General features: G+C 39.7%; 1 protein-coding gene across 6 annotated transcripts in view; it reads right to left on the bottom strand.

The window, feature by feature from the left end:
* Positions 1–20,492, bottom strand: part of ehbp1 (EH domain binding protein 1) — a 155,413-nt gene that overhangs the window by 120,771 nt on the left and 14,150 nt on the right. For all 6 annotated transcript variants that reach the window (XM_014980194.2, XM_014980215.2, XM_088012942.1 and 3 more), the window contains one exon: positions 20,376–20,429. In XM_014980194.2, coding sequence (XP_014835680.2) covers positions 20,376–20,429 — 54 coding nt within the window. The remainder of the gene's footprint in view (positions 1–20,375; positions 20,430–20,492) is intronic.

Raw genomic sequence — 20,492 nt, 5'->3', positions numbered from 1 at the left:
CACAACGGTGAACAAAGCAGGGCAGCTAGCTCTCTTTCACACTACACCAGTTCCAGAGCACATATACATATACACACGCACACACTCCCTGCCATGTGTGCCAGATAAACCGATACAAGCTCTTTACGTTAGCCGTTTCCTGATGTCTTCACACACAAAAGCCACACACTCACCTCAGATGCTTTGGCGCTGTGGGGGAAAACTCAATCTCAGCCTTATCACTGAAGACTGCAGGTTATTTATTCACACACACACACACACACACACACACACACACACACACACACACACACACGTACATGCAAGTATTCACACAGAACTTGTGTCAGCTTGGAGTGGTAAGGCGTTTGGTAATAAGGTGATAAACTATTCAAGCCCATAACAGAGATTACAAATCCACAGGTCAGCTAGAAAAGTTCCAACATTAGGCGTAAAGAGGAACAGAGACATGTCATTTAAGCCACTTTTTACAAACTTTGGTAATTCTAAAGTTTGTAGAAGTCATTGTTTCTACATAGAATTTATGCCAACATTTCCTGACTCAAGTTCTTGTAGCTTTCTATAAATTTTGTGTTTACTTTTTAACTATAAATATAAAAGCTCAGAATGCTATACAACAAACTCTTTAATGGTGGTTAGGCTAAATAATGTACAGACAGCTAGACGGATAAACAGGACAATCCATTTAAACAAAATATAGGAATTACAAATATTCCAAATTCCATATAGCGTTTCTGTCCTCCTACTTATTCAGACCTATAAAAACTTAAACTCTGTAGCAACCCTGGGAATTCAAAAAGGACAAAAACATGTCTGACATTAGAATTACTTCCAAACAATATATACAAAAATAAGAATTCAAACATCTGGTAAAATTAAACAAACTCATATGCCATTTTTTTAGAAAAAGTAAAGACCATAACAGCATCAAGCAAGAAAGTAAGAAATCTAAAATTTGATAAAACACTGACTTTTACCAAACTCATGAGGTTTTAAAACACTGGAAAAGCAATTCCAAACTTGTCATTTTTTGCATGTTGATCAAGCCAGGAAGAGCTGCAATAAATGGAAAACTTCAAACTTCTCTGCTAGGGGTGCAACGATCAGCCCCAATTTCCTTAAATTTGCGACATCGGTAACCAACTGATACTTACACATGAAACCGATCTTATCCACCGATCTTAGCCTTGGCAATGGTCTAAAAATTAGTCACCGTCTTCTTTTGCTCTGTAGTGAGAGTGTTGAGAGACCCACTCACCTGGTTACAAAAGTCACCCACTTTTGACAGCTTAGCAGATTTGTTGCAATATTTAGCAAGGTGTCAAATGAAAACAAACCCAGCATCAGCCAAAATCGGCAGGTCAGGCTTTTTAATGATTGGTGATAGGCCAACAGTGCACCCCTAATTTCTACACCGCATAGAAAACATTTAATGCTTCCTAGAACAACAATCTCCAACACTCTCGTTTCGATCCTGACTTTCAGTTTTCTCCATCTTCCGCCAATATTCAACAGTTCATCTAATCCAACCTTCTGCACCTGTTCCTCTTCTCCACCTGTCTCCATGCTCAAACAAATGATTTAACAAAAAAAAAAGCAGAAGAGACCAACCAACTCACTACGGAGGCCACTTGACATTTGATGCTGACATTTGAGCCTTGTAGCTTTTTCCACGAAAACATGACATGAAGCCGCCGACCCGACTGTCCAAAGAACAGCCCAGAAGAAGGGGAGCAAGAAAAAGGAGGAAAAACTCTCCTTTTACCTCTTATCTCCCAGCAGATTATACCCTTTGCTATTATACTAAGCTAATAGCGCATGCAGATACTTTATGAATGAATTTGCTAAATGCGGCAAACACTTAAGAAGAGGGGATTTAGAGAAGCAGTTTGGGGCGATGGAAGGAGGAGGAGTGTGGGGGGAGTTCAGAAATAGGAAATAGTTAAGGATATGCAAATAGTGCAGCAGAAGAATGAAATAACCGTTTCAACAGATTTGGGTAGTGGCTGGCAAACAATGGGAATCTTCTCCATTTCCCTGGATGCTGCTTGTCAATCACTGTGTGTGTTGGAGAGAAGGTGTGGGAAGTAACACGGATTAGGGCGACTAGGAGGATGTGACAATGTGTAAAATGAAAGGGAAGGACAATACAGAAGTTTAATTTATTACAAAGAGGATAGGACTATCAATATGCTCTTTCTTTGAGCCTACAGAACGACTACGTGTGTGTGTGTGTGTGCGTGTGTGTGTGTGCGTGTAGCAGTGGGAGCAAGAAAAGGGCAAGCAAGGAACATACTGAAAGAGAAAAAGGAGGGGGGTGACAGCTCTTTGCTGCCCCCTGGCTGCAACTGTTTAAACCTGCATTTTGCCATTAAAAGGTCAAGGCTTTCAATTTAGAAAAAGGGACGAGCTAAGTTACCAAGCCTCAAACTGGCCTAGTGTTGCTCGTCCTTTAAAAGAGTGGCCTGCATTGCAGAGGTGTGTGTGTGTGTATGTTGAGTTGAACTGTGTTTTTTTTTTAAGAGTACCAGCCCTGCCCCTTTTCTTCCTCCTGGTGCCAGCTGGCCCCGGATCGATCCACAGATGCTCCCCTGGTGGGGGGGCAGAGGTCAGGGCAGGAGGGTGCCCGGGGGTCCTGCTGAATCTCTCTGCCCTAAAATGCCAATGGGACATGCTGGAAAAAAGGGAGGGGAAGGGTCCCCTTTGTGGCTAAGAGATGGATTAATTAGGCTGAGTGCTAAAAAAGAATATGGCTTTGTTTAGACCTGATTTGACACACACACACACACACACACACACACACACACACACAGGCAGTTGGGCACTGTTAGCACATGATCAACAAAAAGACTAAGAGCCCCCATGCACACATCAATCAACTAATAGGGTTTTAACAAAAGGTCACCAGTCACTTCATTTCTAATGATCTCTGATCGACTGTATGTATATACTTAAGTTTCTAATGTAAAATTCAGTCATAAGTGTTATATATGTAACAAAAAGGCCAGAAAAAAAGGCACCAAACTTCAAAACTTTCTCAAGTCCATTGTCAGCTCTACTACTGCTTAATGTGGGTATTGCCCAACTGCCCTGTTTCAATAAAGCAAACTGAGTGCAGTGATGTTGAATGTGCTGTTGACAAAGACAGAAGATTAAACCATGGCTCTGTTATTACAAGGGTGATAAGTGATGAATCACTGGTTTCACATCAAGCAGATGATTATCTCACTTTAAGCCTGTTGCTAGCATAAAACAAAACACCGCTGAACTGCAGAGGAAGGGACAAGACGAGGTCAACTGTAGTCCAAATACAGAGTGGATTAAAGCAACGGCTCGAGAAAACCGATGAGAACATATTTTCGTTCCCTCAGAGTGCTTGAACTCCACAAACTCACATATTTTAGTGTGATTTTATGGTGACAGATGAAACATAAGCTAGTACATAGTTATGAAATGGAAATAAAAATTATGTGAACCTGAGTAGTAGAGGTGCACTGATCGCAGGTTTCTGGCTGATTACTGATCACTAAAATGCCTAACCTCATTTTGACCGATACTGATTTTTCATCTTAAAAGTCACTAAATATTGCGACATCTGTCAGTCAATGTCTCCCAGCAGAGCAACCGGGAACAGTGGCTGATTTTCAGACCTTTGTGCTGGTAGATATCAGTTTCTCATCCAAGTGTCAGTCGTGATGCAAAAAAAAAAAAAAAGTGTTTCCATTGCAGTTTTACAAAACACAACTGACAAACCACCTCATCCTAGCTCAAAAGTGAGTTTTTTTCTCAAAATTGGTGTGCTTCCATTGAGCGTATTTTAGTCATTTTAATTTGCACAATTTTATGATCAGTGGAAACACAGCTAATGATATTGTGAAATATGGATATTTTGTGCTGCCCTAGTAAGATAAAATAGTGAAATCATGAAAGGGTTGTGAGTACGTTGGGAAGTGAGGGTATTTTTTGTTAAAAATCTTATTAGAAAACTTTTTTCTAAATTTTACATTTTTTAACATTTCTGCATATCGCTTGCCTTTTTAATGAACAATTAACTCACCGCACAACAGCACCTCCTGTAATCCACATTCAAAAGGGTTTGGAAACAATTACAGCCAAACTCAATTTACCCTAGAGAATAATCCAAAGCCAGCGCCGCATTAGCCCTCTGCACCCGACACCCCAAAAATCAGCTGGCTGTGTCTGAATCCAACAGTCAGCAGATTGGAGGTGTTATTCCTCTTGCCTCAAGGTCACAGTTATTGGAAATGGAGACATCCAATGTGCTCACATCTCTCTTTGAATCCACACACAATGGAGTGATTCCTCTGTGTCAATTTGGCCTCCCCTGATAAGTGATAAGGCAGCCCTTTTTACATACCATCTATGAATGCCACACTATAGGCATTATGGACACATACGCACACACACAAAGATTAAGGCCAATTTAATCATCGGTTACTATTATATGTGAGGATTTACCTTTTCCCTCCCAGAAGCTGTGTGTTTATGTGTATTTTAAAAGCAACAATAGACATAAAAGGCATGCAATGCTATCACTTTGGTTATGGGAATTACAACAACAATAGTTTTAATATTGGAATGAACTGCATGAATGGTTCTCTTGTCTGTGTGTTCGGCACATGGTCACACAGACCGGCTGATTTGATCTGTCCCACATTCACATGCATTCAGAAGAAAAAAAAACAAAAACAAAAAAAAACATGTTGACAGGATTTTACCACACTAGAAAAGCCCATCGAGTTCCGAGTCTGAAATGGAAGAGGGAAAAATAAACCCTCTTAAAAGGAAAACATGTACTGGAGAGTACTTTCTTTGTAAAGAAGGTAAAAAATATATATATAGGAAAAGTGGGAAAATAAAATAATACAAGATAATAGCAACTAGATCCAAAAGCACAGCTGGTCTTGTTTTAAAAGTCCAGTTGCTTTTAGATTGAGAGAGGAGAGTGTTTGCAAAACTGACAAATCAGTATAGTTTAGATCTAGACCCAATTCAAAAACACTAATTATCCCAAAGGGAAATTAGATGTTGTTTTAACTCATATCATCCAAGTATATTTAAAGACATGCTAACAGACATGCTAACAGATAATTTCCAGCAACAGACAACATTCCACAATAACACATCCTCAATGACATTATCAGTTGTTGGGGAGCACTGCTGCTAATCCACCTCATTTGCTTTTGCCACTCCTTTATAAATCTCTTTGGCCAGATGGAGAGACAGAATCAGGGACGTGATCATTGCTCATTTCGACGGATGGTAAGTAATGTTTTGAACTTCCTCCTTCTCTTCTCTCTACACTTTGGTGGTTAAAGCTGGTTGCATCCATATAATCTAGAATAGAAATGTGTCCAAATTATGTTTGACGGGTTTTAAAATCATGGTTGATCCAAGTAATCATAGTTTATTATCCACAGAAAGTGTCATTAGGCTGCAGCAGCCACAGCTATCAGTCATTCAAAATGTCATCCTTGCTAATGTGTTACCCATGCTGTCATCAACCAGTCTTTAGTTGTGCATAAAACATACAAAAAAAACATAAAAGATGCTTATTACAGTTTAGGCAACCCAAGGCGAATAATACCTTCCTATTTTTGGGGGGGAGTGGAGGAAAATGGAAATTGGTACTAAACCCGAGGCACAGAGAAAAATTGGTAATTGATTAATGGGCAACAGTTTGTGGAGTACTCTGTAGATTGATTAATCACTTCAGCATCAGAGATCACTCATGTTTCAACATTATAAGTATATTTTCCAATGGCCACCAAGCCAATATCTTCAGTCTTCACTTCTGCTCCTCATTTCTGTCCCCTCCATCTCGCTTCCTCCACTCTTTCGTCTTATCAGTGTGTCCAGGGTGCCCTCCTCTCTTCTACTTTCTGGGTCTTTCTTTTGGGTGGCCCCTTAGTGCCCCCTCCTACACACACTCTCACACCCAGAGCATGCACTTCAGACAGGGGGCTAATGGGAAAATAAATTACCAGCCGGCAAAAGCCCTGGCTCGGCACTTCTGGCTGGAGAGAGAAAGGGCCCACAGGAGGGGCTGGCTGGAATGAAGGGAGGTGGTCCAAGAACTGAGAGAGGGAGAGAGAAAGGCGAGAGAGGAAGACACACGAGTCACAAAAAAAAGGTTGAGAAAAGGGAAAAAATGCTTGGGAAAATGAGACAGAATGTAAAAGGGGAAAGGAGGACGGTGAGAGAGAGGAAGATAGGTTGAAGGGATTAGCTGGAGTTCATTCGTGGTCTGTGAAGCGCCTGCTCATCACTTTTCCTGCCATTTTACCATCTCTGGTCATCACAGAGACCTAAAATGACCAATAACATAAACACACATACACGCATCCAATACTCCTCAGAACCATATCTAGGATTGATTACTCTTTACGAAGCAGTAGTTTAGATATCAAACCAACAGATTTGCCACGGACATCTGAGATGGTGTGTGTGCCCGTGTGTATCTATTTATATTTTTGAAGTTGGGTTTTGTTGTGTGAAAGACGAAAAAAAACACACACGTCAGAAGCAGAAAAATAAACTGTGGTCTCCGTTTTGTTCCTCACTTTCTGAAGGTTTAGAGGCAGACTCCAAAACTGCCAACTTGTGTTGTCTTTAGGCTTCTGTCTCTCCTCTACTCCCATCCAAAACTACCATGGGAAACTATTTGTGAGGTAAGGAATATATATTCATTGCACAATAATCCAGAGAGGACTTTTTATTACACATGTTGAAACACAACATGTTTGCTCTTTTTAGTTTATTGAGATGCCAAAACAAAAAGCTGTGAAAAAGCCCTGTAATATTTCATCATTCTTTTGCTTCACTACTGAAGGAAGCAACCAATAAAACACAAACTAACAATTTACTTTCAAATGTCAATTATGTTAAAGACAAAATTCAAGACAAAAAAATGTCTGTTGGAACTCTGAAGGTAACTCAACTGTGTTTTCAATGAAGATTTTCTACAGCCAATTCTTTTTTTAAATAACATATTGTGATGTCCGTTGGATGATACTGCACAATACTGTTCTAGTTTCATTCTAAGATAACATAGTAGGTTAAGAAAATCATGAGTTTCAATAATAAATATGACTAGAACGTCTATATTTAAGAGATATCAAGTGGCGATATCAAGGTGAAGACAACGTGGAATTGTTTTTTGGAAGCATTTTCCATCCAACTTTAAGGATCTGTTTGTTTTTGCAGTTTTTGGCAGGCTGCTGAGATCTGACAGAGCTATGATAGGGCTCTAATCCAGGGCAAAGCTGATTTGCTTAAGGGAGGAGAAGGGAGGGGAAAGGGGTTAAGATGGCCTCTGACAAGAAACAATTGCCCCAAGTGAGAGTCTGCCTCTTTCCCACCCTGCTCCATGACAAAGGTGTACTCTCCATGCTAAGTGACAAATCTGGGGAGACAAAGAGCATTAGCAGGGTGATGCTCTGCTCCAGTGCCTCCGATTGTGGCCAACTCAAAGAGAATCTAATATGGATTTTGAAAAAAAAAGGAGAAGGAGAGATTAGAATGAAAGAGAAACAATGAACACCTTCTACCAAGGGGGAATTAGTGAAGGGATTGGATAAGAAGCTGGTGCAACTTGGTGTGTGTGTGTGTGTGTGTGTGTGTGTGTGTGTGTGTGTGTGTGTGTTGCATGCTTGAGTGCTTGTTCTTTGAAATTCTGTTTTTCCGTGAAAGAACAATACAGTTTGCAGATTGTATTTATGTGCATTTACATGCAACCTAAAATGGTTCTTCTGATATTCTTAGCATGCATCAGCCATCTTTGCCATGCATGGAAGCAATCTTTGTTTGAATTGGAGGAGGGGGGGGACAAAATGCAATTTGAAAACTACAGGAGCCTCAAAACAATTTGTCTTTTGATTTCAATAAACATTTTTTCCTCCTTAAAACTTCAGGCTTTAGTATAACACCTGGAACTCTTTGGGTGTGGCACTCTGAAAAAGATCCAAAGTACAGATCAGTTATGGATCACTCGAACCGCCAGTAGCTGGCTTAGCACTGGCATCAGAAGACATCACAAGACCCCTATTCTTTGTCACTTAGCAGAACAACTGCCTCCGTTTGCCAAGAACTCGGTGTGTGTGTGTGTGTGTGTGTCTGTGTGGGTTCAATCCTTTGCATCTTCACATCCAAACAGGCACTCACACGTACTCACCGACAGCGGATTTTAAGCGATAATCTGGAATGATTCATCCTAAACACAAATTTAAGCTACGTTCATCACACATGCCTGCATACATACAAACATCCTTTCTCCACCGCCGGTAGACACCCAGCGTACATGCCGCCCACTCATGCCCAGTGGGTCAAGCTTGTGGATAAACAGGGGGATTTGCAGAGGCCGCTATTTGACGGCCCACACAGGCATGTCTACATCGCAGGCAGCCATCTTAAGTCCTAAGAGAACAAAATAAATAAGCAAGGCAGAGGAGATAACTGTTCAACTGACGTTTCACAGTTGTGCCTCGCTTACCACCAGGAGCATCTGGCCACCCATCGTCATCGTATAACACATAACAGAAACGAGATGAGGGGAAAGACAAGGCGAGAAAGTCTGATTAGAGTCAACTGAAAGTCACGAGGTAATCGAGGACAACCTCAGACGACTGTTGGGAGTGGGTGCAGTGAGCAATACAAAAAATAGACTAAAACGTAAAATTTAGAAATACTAACTCAAAAACTAACTAAGGGAAAGGGGTAAATAGAGTCACATTAGGTTTCTTCTACCAAACTGTGACTGTCCAAAGTCTTAACAGACCTTATCAGTAGTTTTCTGACAGAGATGAGTTCCATCAGCTTCTAAGATGTCTTGAATTAAACAGTTTTTTGAGACCCTCTATATTAAAACACTAGAATAACTTCATTCTAATGAAAGCTGCCTTGTGAAGCACAACTCAGTCGCTGTTACCACCGTTCCTGAGCTATTATTATGGTTCTTGGATATGAATATAAATGCTTTAAGCTTGGTGTCATATATATTTGAGACTCCTCCTGTTGCTTATGTAAGAAAGGAAATAGTTCTTGTGTTGTACTGTCACATTGGCTGTGTTTCCAACCAATTGTCACTCAAGTAATTTGTTAAGTTTTTTTTTATGTTGCCAATAAGGGAAAATAAATAAAATGTGAATTACGTGTGTTTACACCTAATTGAACCAATTCAAGTAGACAATGTGCAGCGTAATTTTGTAAGATACTGACGTTATGCACAGCTGTTAGAAACAAGAAGTAGAGGTTGCAAACTAGCATAGAGATCACATATCAGGAAAATTGAGAAATGTTTTCAGGAATGTGTTATTGGCCAAGTTGAAAATGTTCCCTCAGGTCAACTGATATTGGTGACTTTACATGTTGTCCAGAAACATAAAGAAATCCAATTCTAATGCAAAACAACAGTATAAACAGCTGGTCAGTCATGTGAGGTGCAAGTTTACTACATTTTATTTGTATCATCTATGTAGAGCCTCTCTGTGGAGGCTCTACATAGAGACTCCAACATCTCTATGTCAGACTTTCTCAGCCAGACAAAGATTTAATGAGAAGCAGCAAAGGCAAATGATGTGGCTTGGCAGTGCTTGCTAACAAGTGATGGTGTCAACCAGCACAGATTTCTCTGGAATATTGTCTCTGTTGCCTGGAAACTAAACTATTAGCTGTTACAAACTATGAGACTATTATACACAAAGAGTCTTTTGTCATATACTTCTTCAGATTTACTATAAGAGTATCTGCTACTGGTGATCCTTCAAGTTATAGCATCATAAATCACTATGGCTCTTACTTTAATGAAAAGAGTTACAACATTTAATGTCCCTTTTGGATAATTAAATATTCCTGAATTACAAATAAGATTAAAGAAACCATTATTCCTGTTTGAAGCATTTGAATTTGGAGTAGTCAGCTGGAAAAGACTGACCAAAACCGGACAGAATACATTCTCTATATCTGTAAAACATAATAAATGTATAAGTTTTTTTCCTAAAGTATTGCTTAAGCCTTGCCTTGTTCAATGGAAAAGGCACTCATATTTGGTTATATTTAAATGCATAAATTGTCATATAGGTAATGCATGACTGACTAATTGAGAAGGTGGACATATGTACATACGAACTGTCAGTGTTTGCTTTGGTGTCTGGTGGCATCTGCTGTGTTGTTGGCTGGAAACGAATCGCAACGGGAGGCTGAAGCCCCAGACTAAGGAGATGAAAGCCGAGGTCACAACCTGGACCAGTGGGACAAGTCACTTTCACAAATACACTCTCACACATGCAAGTCAGAGCATACACAGGCTGCGTGCACATGGCGTACACAGGACTCGCTGCAGACATATGGGTCTTTCACCGACACACACAGAACACAGCATGAGTGGTGCGGTGCAAGGACGAAAGATGACAGAATGAATAAGATAAAAGAGCAACCGTGTCAAAAATATGACAGATGAAATGCACAGAAACATAAAAGAACCAAAAAAAGGGTGTATGAAATGAATTAGAGGAAGCACAGAAGCAAGGCTCTACCTCAACTGGGCAACGGTTTAATCAGCTTAATTAACAAACATAGGCACACATAAGCAAAAATAGGCACGCATGCAAAGATAAAAGATGTGTGTGCCAGCAGCATTACAAAGCAGAGCGTGATAGCATGGAGGAGCATGTGCATCTGTTCTTTTACCTGCAACTGAATAACACTGGTAAAGTACGAGTTAAAAAAGCACCAGAATTTTATTCAAAAGGAGTGTCAATTTAATAATTTAACCAAACTGTGATTATTATTTAGAGAGAACAGTGTTTTGTTTTTTTTTTACAGATGGATATACTCAGTTTAAAACGTAATCCTGAAGCATAAGTTAAAGTCCCATCTTTTTATTTATTTTTTTGTAGAAGGCTGTTGATGAGTTTGAAACTGTTTTCAGGAATCACTATATGACTTGAAGTCATTTTTAATGTGAATAAAGACCAGTTCATGCTCCTTTTATGAAAGTAAATAGGGACGTCCAGGTTTAACGCAAGCATCGCCTCATGTTTTCAATTAGCTTGTTAAATTCACCAAACAGGCACTATTGTGGTGATTGTTAGGTAAAGTAGCCACTTGAGGAAACTTCCAAGTTGGCTTCCACATTTGGCGGAAAGCAGCAGCAAACATGCCAATGTTAGAGAAATCGTTGATAATCTGCATTCCCAGAAAGATATATAAAAACAGACACCGCAGTAGATGAAACTGGGTCTTTGCAACCATTAAATACGTTGCAGTATGAGGATGAAGAAATTCTGGGCTAGGAATATGGGTAGTACTTAGTTATACGACAGTGATGTAGTGAGAGAAGCAAACAGCATAGAGTTCTATAGACATGTTTTTATCCTTTACAGTCTAATATAGTTATAATCCCTGCTGCAATTTTTGTAATTATGTGAAACTGAGCAGAAAAGGACACAAAGAACTAAAGAGACAAAATAAAACAATTTATCTGTGAAGAAGCAACTTTTCACACAGAGTGGACAAGAGTCATGAGAAGCCAAGTCTTGAACAGCAGAGACAGCACATAGGTTCAGTCAGTCACATACATTCATGACACCTGCGAAGAAACGCAACCGCACAGGAACCTCATGGCGGTAGCAGCTTTTAGTCAGCAGACTGACCATGTGACAAGGTGGTGTGGTGTGGATTAGGGGCCAATAAGCCTATTAGGGTGACAGCAGGGACCACCCGGCCTCCACAGTCACCTACAACCCACAGACACAACCACACACTGCCCTGACATACAACTTACTGGACACAAAGCCAGATACAAACTCAAGCAAATACTTCTGACAGTTTGTCCGTCAAAAAAAGAACAATATGAAGCAAAAACATTTACATTGTATTAATGTTTACAAGAGTATGAGCATTATATTCTTATTTTTTACAAGCCTTACAAAGAAAAGAGACAGAACATGCAGGCATTTACAGTTGCAATAGGTGTGTGTGTTTGTGTGCCTCCAATGCGGTGTGTGTGCCTGCACAGAGGGGAGTCTGAGCGTGGGGGGTAATCACGAGCATCTGTCCCCTCTCTGAACGGCAATTAATTAGATTAAATTAATTTGGGAAGCGTGTGTGGATGTGTGATCAAATGCTACAAACCGCCTGCCTTCTTACACCCACCCACACAGGAAATAATGTACATTCTCTAAGCTTTGAACTATGAAGCACATTTCAGCTTAAATTATCATTGCAGGCACATCCAAATACTTTAAGTGAACATGCCGTTTCCTCTGACACAATAAATGAACCCTATTGAGTCCTAACAAGTATTTAAAAATGAGCAGAGGTGAAAACTTCGGTGACACACGCGTGCACACAATCACAAATTAATCCCAATTTGTCGGCCACGACACAGGAGAAACTTTTGGGATTTCATACTTCATACCAGCTTTTGTCACCTTTGCGTGAATAGCCAGGAGCTGAAATAATTGTGTTTTTCTTCCCCGAGGCCCAGTCGGTACTCACAAGCCACTGGCCTACGTAATATGTTCCAGACAGGGAGAGGGGGAGGAGGGCAATGTGGCTTTGGGTACGATACAAAAAAAGCTAGGGTGTGTGTTTGGGAAGGTGTGCTTAATGCTGAAGAACGCAGGCTGCCTACTCCGCTCTTATTTTGTGCTAAATAAATGAGGTTTGGAGAAATTCAATATTTGACAACAAGATGTTTGTGTGCAACAATTATGGACACTCCTGCTGATAATACTTTGTAGAACCCATCTTTGCCAACAGGAGAGGATCTCCCTACATCATTTTACCAGGTTGGAGTATTCAGGGCAGCGGATCTTTGACTATTCTGTGCACTCTCTTTACAGCAGAGATGCACTCTTATATGTTATGTATGACAATATGTCCTACCATTTTATTTGATGTTCAAACATTTACACGATTTAGGTGGCTTAAGTCAGTAAAAGTCATTTTAACATCGGTCCAACAAGTGAAACTGGTCCAACATTAAAAGCAAATGTTAATTTTCATTTTTTTTTGTTGTCTGTGTGTGTGTTTCAGGAGGGGGTGAAACGAGATGGGTTGACAGATGTGGTGACTGTTAAGTCATATACAGAGTTTAGATTTATGGCCTGAGTATGACCCAAATTCGGACCAAGCCAGGCCAAAGGTATGTCTTCGATAGACAGGTCAGGCTCGGATACTGTGGCACATTCAATGAGCCTGCAATAGATACAGTACTAAGAAGACCAAACAAGAATGTGCAACAAAGTTATGATGATCTTCCTAATATAATCTGAATAGAGGAGGTAGTTTAAAAATGTTAAGGGAGGAAAGAAAGAAAATAAAGTGCAGAAGTTCATTAGACTCTGACAAGCAGCTACGCAATTTTCCGCTCCTATCAATCAGACATCCTAGAGGATTTCCACTTGACTCACCCTGCCACTACAACAAGCGACAAAATGGAGCTGGAAGGTGTCAAACAAAACCCAAGAACAGGAGAAATTACATGGCTAACTTAAAGTATTAAATTAAATGAAAACAGAAAAACCTTAATTAAAATATGTCGGGTTTATTTGGGCTCGGGCTTAGAATTCAAATGAATTTGGTCAGATCAGGCTCGGACACAACGCCTACTGGGTCGGGCCGGGTTGGATTTTATAGACCTGATCTAAACTCTAGTTACATAACGTTGGTGGTGGTGCAGCAGGGGATAAACTGAAGAGAAACTAGTCAGCGGGGTGACTGGGTTTTTTTCTGGTGGAAGTGGAGGGGGGGGCCATTTGGTGTGTTAAATGGATAGGAAATATAATAAAATACATATTTATTTGTTTAATATAAATAACAGCAGTACATTTTGGTTTTCTGCTATATCAGCTATTTTAATATCGGTCAAAATTTTCAAATTGGTGCATCCCTAACTGTTATTCGAGTAAAGTCATGCCAACATTATTTTCTTTTTCTCCAAAGTCCTTTCTTATATATAGCGAAAAACCCCTCAACTCTAAATACTGTAAGAATTAAAAATTCTTGTGTGATTGTTCACACGTGTCAAAACAGGTTGCCAAACAGCAGAGCATCCATACATGGTCAGAAATGCGTTCCATCCTTGGTGACATTGATGTAATGTGCACAAAAAAAAAAAAAACTGTTGAAGTAGGACTGAAAGGGGACTGATGGGGGAGGAGCAAGGCAGAGTGGGCTTTGGAGTCTCTATCACTGTATATTCAATGTATTCTGACATGATAGCTTCTCGCCTTTAAATACAGCAGCCCTGTGTGAGTGTCGGTGCGCGTTATTTAAATCCTCTCACAAAGCTTTGAAGATGAGTGAAGTTGGTCTCCAATCTCCAGCTCTGGCTGATATGCAAACGCAGAGAAAATACACACAGACATACATACGCACATTAACCCCCCTGCCACTATGCACACACAAAAGGGCCTGTCAGCACAATGCCTTCAAATATAGCTGTCCAATCTTCTGACTCTCAATTTGCCCACCTTTTTGATAATATGTGGCTGTTTGAAAAAGGGTGAAAGGCAAGGGTGGCATGCAATTTAGAGATACTACTGTGCAGCCATTTGCAGTCATCCACCTCACTCCATTGCTTTCTCTCTCTCTCTTTCCATCTTTTGATTATGCGATTCGCCTTGTCAGACGAACAAATAGGGGAGGGAAAAAAAAGGTAGTGTTTAACACTACCTTTTTCAATGACAAAATACAATCTAGACAGGGCCAGTAATTCGACAGAGAGGGATTAGCCTAACGCAAGGTTGGGCCCCGAGATTAAGACGAAGCCAGAGCGTGGGGATCTTGAATTTCATCATCTTCAGTGCTTGGGCACAATGGTCTTCTTCCCCTTTTCTCCTCTGCCGTCTGATGAGGGGTCAGGAGAACTCACCTCTCCTCTTCTTCTGTTCCTTTTACTAAGAGCAGCACTCATGACTGCTTTCAGCCCGACTGTAGATACCAGAGTGGTCGGGGTACCTCAGAAGATCAGAGCTCTCTACATACTTCTGAACAAACGAGGACAGTTGGGGAAACTAAAGGCCAATAGTGGCCTTTTACAAACTCTTAAGGATGTTGGCCTGTCATTAAAAGCATCAAAATAGCCTGAATTATCTACTGACAGCTACAAACATGATCCAACAGATTTAATTATAGCTGCATGAATGAAGGCCTATTGTAGATCATTGTGCTAGGCTGCCCTCTTGTGGTGAATTTTTATAGTTACCAAATTTCTGTAAATCTGCACTTGAGACAACAGGAACACAATGCACCGATAAACTAAAGGATGAGAAGTTTGGAGCCATTCATTGTGGAAATTAATCTTATAATGATTTTAAATTCCTAATGATTTAGTTTAACTATTCTGTTTCCAATGTCAAATGATTTCAAAACAAATAACTTCAATAAACTTTACACGCAAGAGCTGGATGTACAAGTTTGAAGTTACTTTAACTTTTCTCTAACACCCTCTTAGTAAAAACTATTTCAAGCTGCACTAATATTTCTTAAAAGTGCCCTTGCAAGTTGTAATTTGACCTTTTTGTTGACATCAAAAGCTCCTGGCATAATTCTGGTTGTATGCTTCAGCATACGTCTTAACAAACGATCTAAATTAACACCACAAATTCTGCTATCTTAGCTTGGACCTGGCTTCTAATCACAGCTCACATATTTCAAAAATAAGTTGACGTTAGAGCCGGTCCACAAATTCAATGTCAGTTTTACTGACTCCAAATCCTGCTTTGATGCGTTAGAACAACAAACTGTTTCAGTTTTTAACCATTTGGTTCGACATGTGCCCCCTAAGAAAAGCTGATAAGCTAGAGTGATCAAGAAAATTTCAGGCGCAATAACATAATATTCCGAAAAAAAATAATTTTGCAATATGACATGATAGCTTCTCGCCCTGATAGTTTAGGTCTAAATGACAAAAAATGTGTGTTGTGGAATTGAGGTGAAGCTTTTAAAAAGAGGGTGCACCAATAAATCGGCCCTGATTTTTGTATTTATGGGACATTGGAGATCAGCCGATACTTGCATCTAAAACCCTCGTCTTATCCTCCAATCTCTACAGTCCACAGTTAACAAAAGTCAGCCCACTGTTGCCAGCTTAGCGGCTTCATGCCTAAATTTAGCGACTTGTCAAAGAAAAAAATTGGTATTGGCCGAAATCTGAATCGGCAGATCAGGCTTTTTAAGATCAGTGATTGGCCAGAAAACTGTAATTGCTGCGCTACTAGTTTAAACTTAAAGAAACAGCTACTATCAAGTGTGGCTGCGGCAGAATCATGTTGTCAAACTGGTTTGCTGAAAATGTTCAGAAACAGGATGAAATAATAGGAAACGTATCTCTAAATTCTGGATGAATAACTTAATAGTTGAAGCTTGGACACAACTGGTTAATATTCCACATTACAGTTGCTTTCAGAAAGGAAATAAAAGAACAACAAAGAAGAACATGGACCTCAAATATATTCAAAATTTGGATTTGGATCTGTGACAGGAAATCAACTAGTTTGTATCTGAGATGTAGTTTAGAAAGGGACATTTATGTAAAAATGAGTGTTGGTTATTTATTTTCGCTTGTGTAATTTGACCATGTATGGATTAGAAAAATCTACAAGAAATGGTGCATCCAGTTCTTGTTTATAGAATTTATTATGCAAAAAAAAATCAAAAGGAAAAAAAAAAAAAAGTTTAAAATACATCATTAAAAGGAAGGTCACAAGTGATCTGACCTTCATCACTACAATGAGCAATTTAACCTTCTGACCCACAATTTAGCCTTCAATAAAACCTTCCTTCTAGTGCACATGTGGTTGTGTGACTTTAAAATGTATATGGTCATTCAAACATAGAAACTGCAACTAAAATACAAAACTTTTTCAGCACTTATAAACGTTCATAAGTTAAGTTTGAAAAGGATATTGTTGCAAATTTAACTTTCTACCTCTTGCACACAAGGAAGTGAAAATATCCAGCAGTCTGGAGTGACTCTTGTCAAACCAATCATTAAGCAAGCATATCAAAATATTATGATTTCCATGTACAATCCATCAGTAGCTGTGTGTGTGCTTCGTTGCTTGCAAATGTTAGCCAGAAGCCCTTCACATCCAAGTTTATGAAGGGCTAAAGTCACCGTCTCCTTCTCCCATGTTCTTCATTCCAGCTGTCAGGAGCCTGGTATGGCTTTGATCTTCTGTCATTAGTCAGGCATGCAGAGACAGAGGAAAAATTCAAACTTGTCCGTTTTCTCTCCTTTTTATGCTCCTTTTTTTTGCCCTTTCCCACGCTCCTTGCAGAAGACATCGGCTGACCAGTTTGTCTGTTTGAGTCTCTTTCATGGCATAAATGTGCTGTTGTTGCTAGCGTTGACGTGTACAGGAAGCGACAGCGTCGGTGCGCTCAGTTAGCTCGTCTAATGCTTTCTGTCCCACAGACATTCTTTCAAAGGACTTTGAGGAGTCTCAAAGGTCAGAGGTTATTTGCTGAGCTCAAGTGATGTAACTTCAGTCTGAAGTCACATCAGGCATCATCAGGGAGCATTCACTGGAGATTCATGAGCTGCTGTTATTCCCTCTAACGGCACTGCTTTCAGTAGATTAGTGAATGGTAGAGACGTTCACATGAACATTTTGTTGATCCTACTGAATCAGAGAAAGTGTTTGCAAATACTGAGTCTGAGTCAAATACTTATTATTCCTGCAGAACACAGTAGTCATATGATATAAATCCACTATTGGTACAAAAAACTAAACAACTTGGGAGAGGCAGTGGGAAGTCTATCTGGATAATAGGGAAAACATCTTAATTATTTCCACCTGAAAACTTCTGCTATTAAGGCAGTGAAATATAAAAAATATTTAACTGTGGTCCAATCATATCTTGGTAATATTGCTTAAAGTGTTATTGCATTAACAAATATTATCCAGTCCCCCTGTGAAAATAAAAAAGTAAATACTTGCCCGATTTCCAATATTTTTTCAAATTGTAGAGCTGCATAACATCAACCCAATGGACCTACAAGTCTGAGATAGCTTTAGCATGTTAACTGCTACAATGCACACTGGATGCTGTGTGAAAGCGGTGGCGTTCCTAAAGTCACCACTGTTAATGAGACCTTAACATCTGCTTAGTAAATTTGGGTAATTCATCTAGCTGACAGAATTGAGAAAAGTGGAAATGAGTCAGTTTCGGTATCGAGGTTTATAATCAAGGTTTGTAAGTAGTACTGGTTTCAATAAATGATTCAGTTTTTCATAATACGGCTCCTCGCTCCTCATAGCAAATATGCGTGTGCTGGGACAATCACTTGAAAAAGGCGTAAGTGCCGAGCACACAGAACGAGAAAGTGACTGGTTTTTCCGAGTACGTCAGCCTGCTGAAGATGGTAACTGAACACATTCAGGTCACGGGTTTGTGGCTGGTTTGAAACAAAATTAAAAAGTTCAGTCTCATTTACAAACGCCTCTTCGTGTGCCTGTGGTACATCCTGAACACGGTCTCTCTTTCCCTTCTCTTGGCGTCTGGTTCGTTACCTATGAAATAATATGTATTCAAATCAATTAACTATATGCAGTCCTGAAAAACAACTTCCTCTCTGCGTTACTTTGCTCCACTCAGCTTTGCCTGTTCTCTCCCTAATTTCGATCATCAATATTTTCTGCCTGACTTTGCTCCTCAGATTTTACAAAAAGCATGTCAATAAAAAGGTCATTTTTATTGCACATTAGATTTAAAATGCATTTTTAAATACATTAAAAGTAATTTCAACAATTCATATTTAGTTTAGGCAGCTGTTTGGCTTATTAATTACTATGGAGAAGCACAAAGTTCAAAGTGACATTAGCTTTGTTTTTATGCAAATTTTTGTTCAATCAATTACACCCAATGTTATACCTCCATTATCAGCTGCCTCCTTCTTCTGTCTTCTCGAAGAAGATCAGTGAGCTTTGCACATTTAGTGGCATTCTCCACTAATGCCTTTCTTTTCTTTAACCCCACCTGGTTTCTTCCTACCTATTTTTACTCTCTAGTCAAAAGATACAGCCGCTTCTCCACTCTGCCCAGACTTATAGCAGATGTGCACTAATGGAAAGGTGAGCTTTACAGGGGTGTTTTTTTTTTTGTTTTCTTTTCTTTTTGTTGTTGAAGTGATAGCTCCCAAGATGTCATTGCCATCTCTAAAAGGGACAGATCAAATTAGAGAAAATAGCACTGCTAAGATACATATTCTACCATCATTTTTCCACCCTCGTTCGTAGGCGCTGATCGACCCATGAACAAAACCACCCACCGGGAAACCTCCCAATTTTCGCCATCACCCCTTGGTACAGGAGCCAGAACAATGGTCAGGACCAGTTCTACAGGGGCACTGGCCCCTTTTGGCCCTTGTCAGTCAATTTCGGTGTCAAGGTTATCACAATTGTAAGTAGTTATGGTTGAACTGCCCATGACTTTGAACCACCAAGCAACAGTTCAGTTTTTTCCCTCTTTAGCCTAGGTAAGACGCTCCTGATGTCGTCTTTGGTTCAGGGGAAAAGTGACGGTTGTATCCCATGTGTGAGCGATTCATCACAGCGGTACTCGATGCAGCAAATCCAGCCTCAGTTTACTCCTTATGAAGGTCCCACAAATTTGTTTTTTTAATACATTTTTCTCGACAATCCTTACAGCTCTGCGGTTCTCCATACTGCTGGTGCATGTTGTCCCACAACTATTTTTCTTTCCACTAACTATGAATATTCTTGAAGGCAGCACTTCATGAACAACCAGTTTCTCCAGCAATGACCTTTTCTGGCTTCCTCTCCTCATGAAGGATGTCAATGACCGTCTTCTTGACATCTGTCCAGATGGCAGTCTGGCCTACTGACCCAGACTGGCAGACCATTTAGAGGCTCAAGAAACTTTTGCAGATGTTTGAGTTAATTAACTGACTGGGTGTGGCACCATGACTTTCCAATAGTTAACATTTTCACAATATTCTTTTTATTTTTATTTTTTAACACGCTGAATTTGGGGTTTTACTTATCTGTAACTCTCATAAATCTACATAATACAGAAGGTTCACTTTGTGACGTGATTGACAAAAATATTTATCTTTTTTATATTCATATTCTATTTGTTTTTTTTACATGCACCTTTACAGTAACCACAACACCCAAACATGACGTAGCATGTAATGACATCCACTAACCACATGGTGGCAGAAACAGCACAAAAATATGTTCTTGTACATTCAGAGGTTGACATTTCTTTTCTTCTTTTTACTTAATTTTCTAAAAGTTGTTTTCAAATCTGCACAGCACGTAAGTCACATGAAGCGACGATTGTTTCACAAAATGAGGTAAAAAATACTTAATACTCACATTTTCAATGACAAATGTCCACTCCTTGTCCTCAAACTCTTCCGCATGGGGATCCTGTAAAGGCAGAAACAGCAATCATCAAGCTAGTATTTTTTACTAGCTTTTATACATCTGTGG

This window comes from Poecilia mexicana, unplaced genomic scaffold (assembly GCF_051168715.1).
Source record: "Poecilia mexicana isolate PSO_F unplaced genomic scaffold, ASM5116871v1 scaffold_15, whole genome shotgun sequence".
NCBI classification, from domain to species: Eukaryota; Metazoa; Chordata; class Actinopteri; order Cyprinodontiformes; family Poeciliidae; genus Poecilia; species Poecilia mexicana.
Note: the sequence above shows the minus strand (reverse complement) of the source record. Positions and strands in the feature narration are given on the sequence as shown.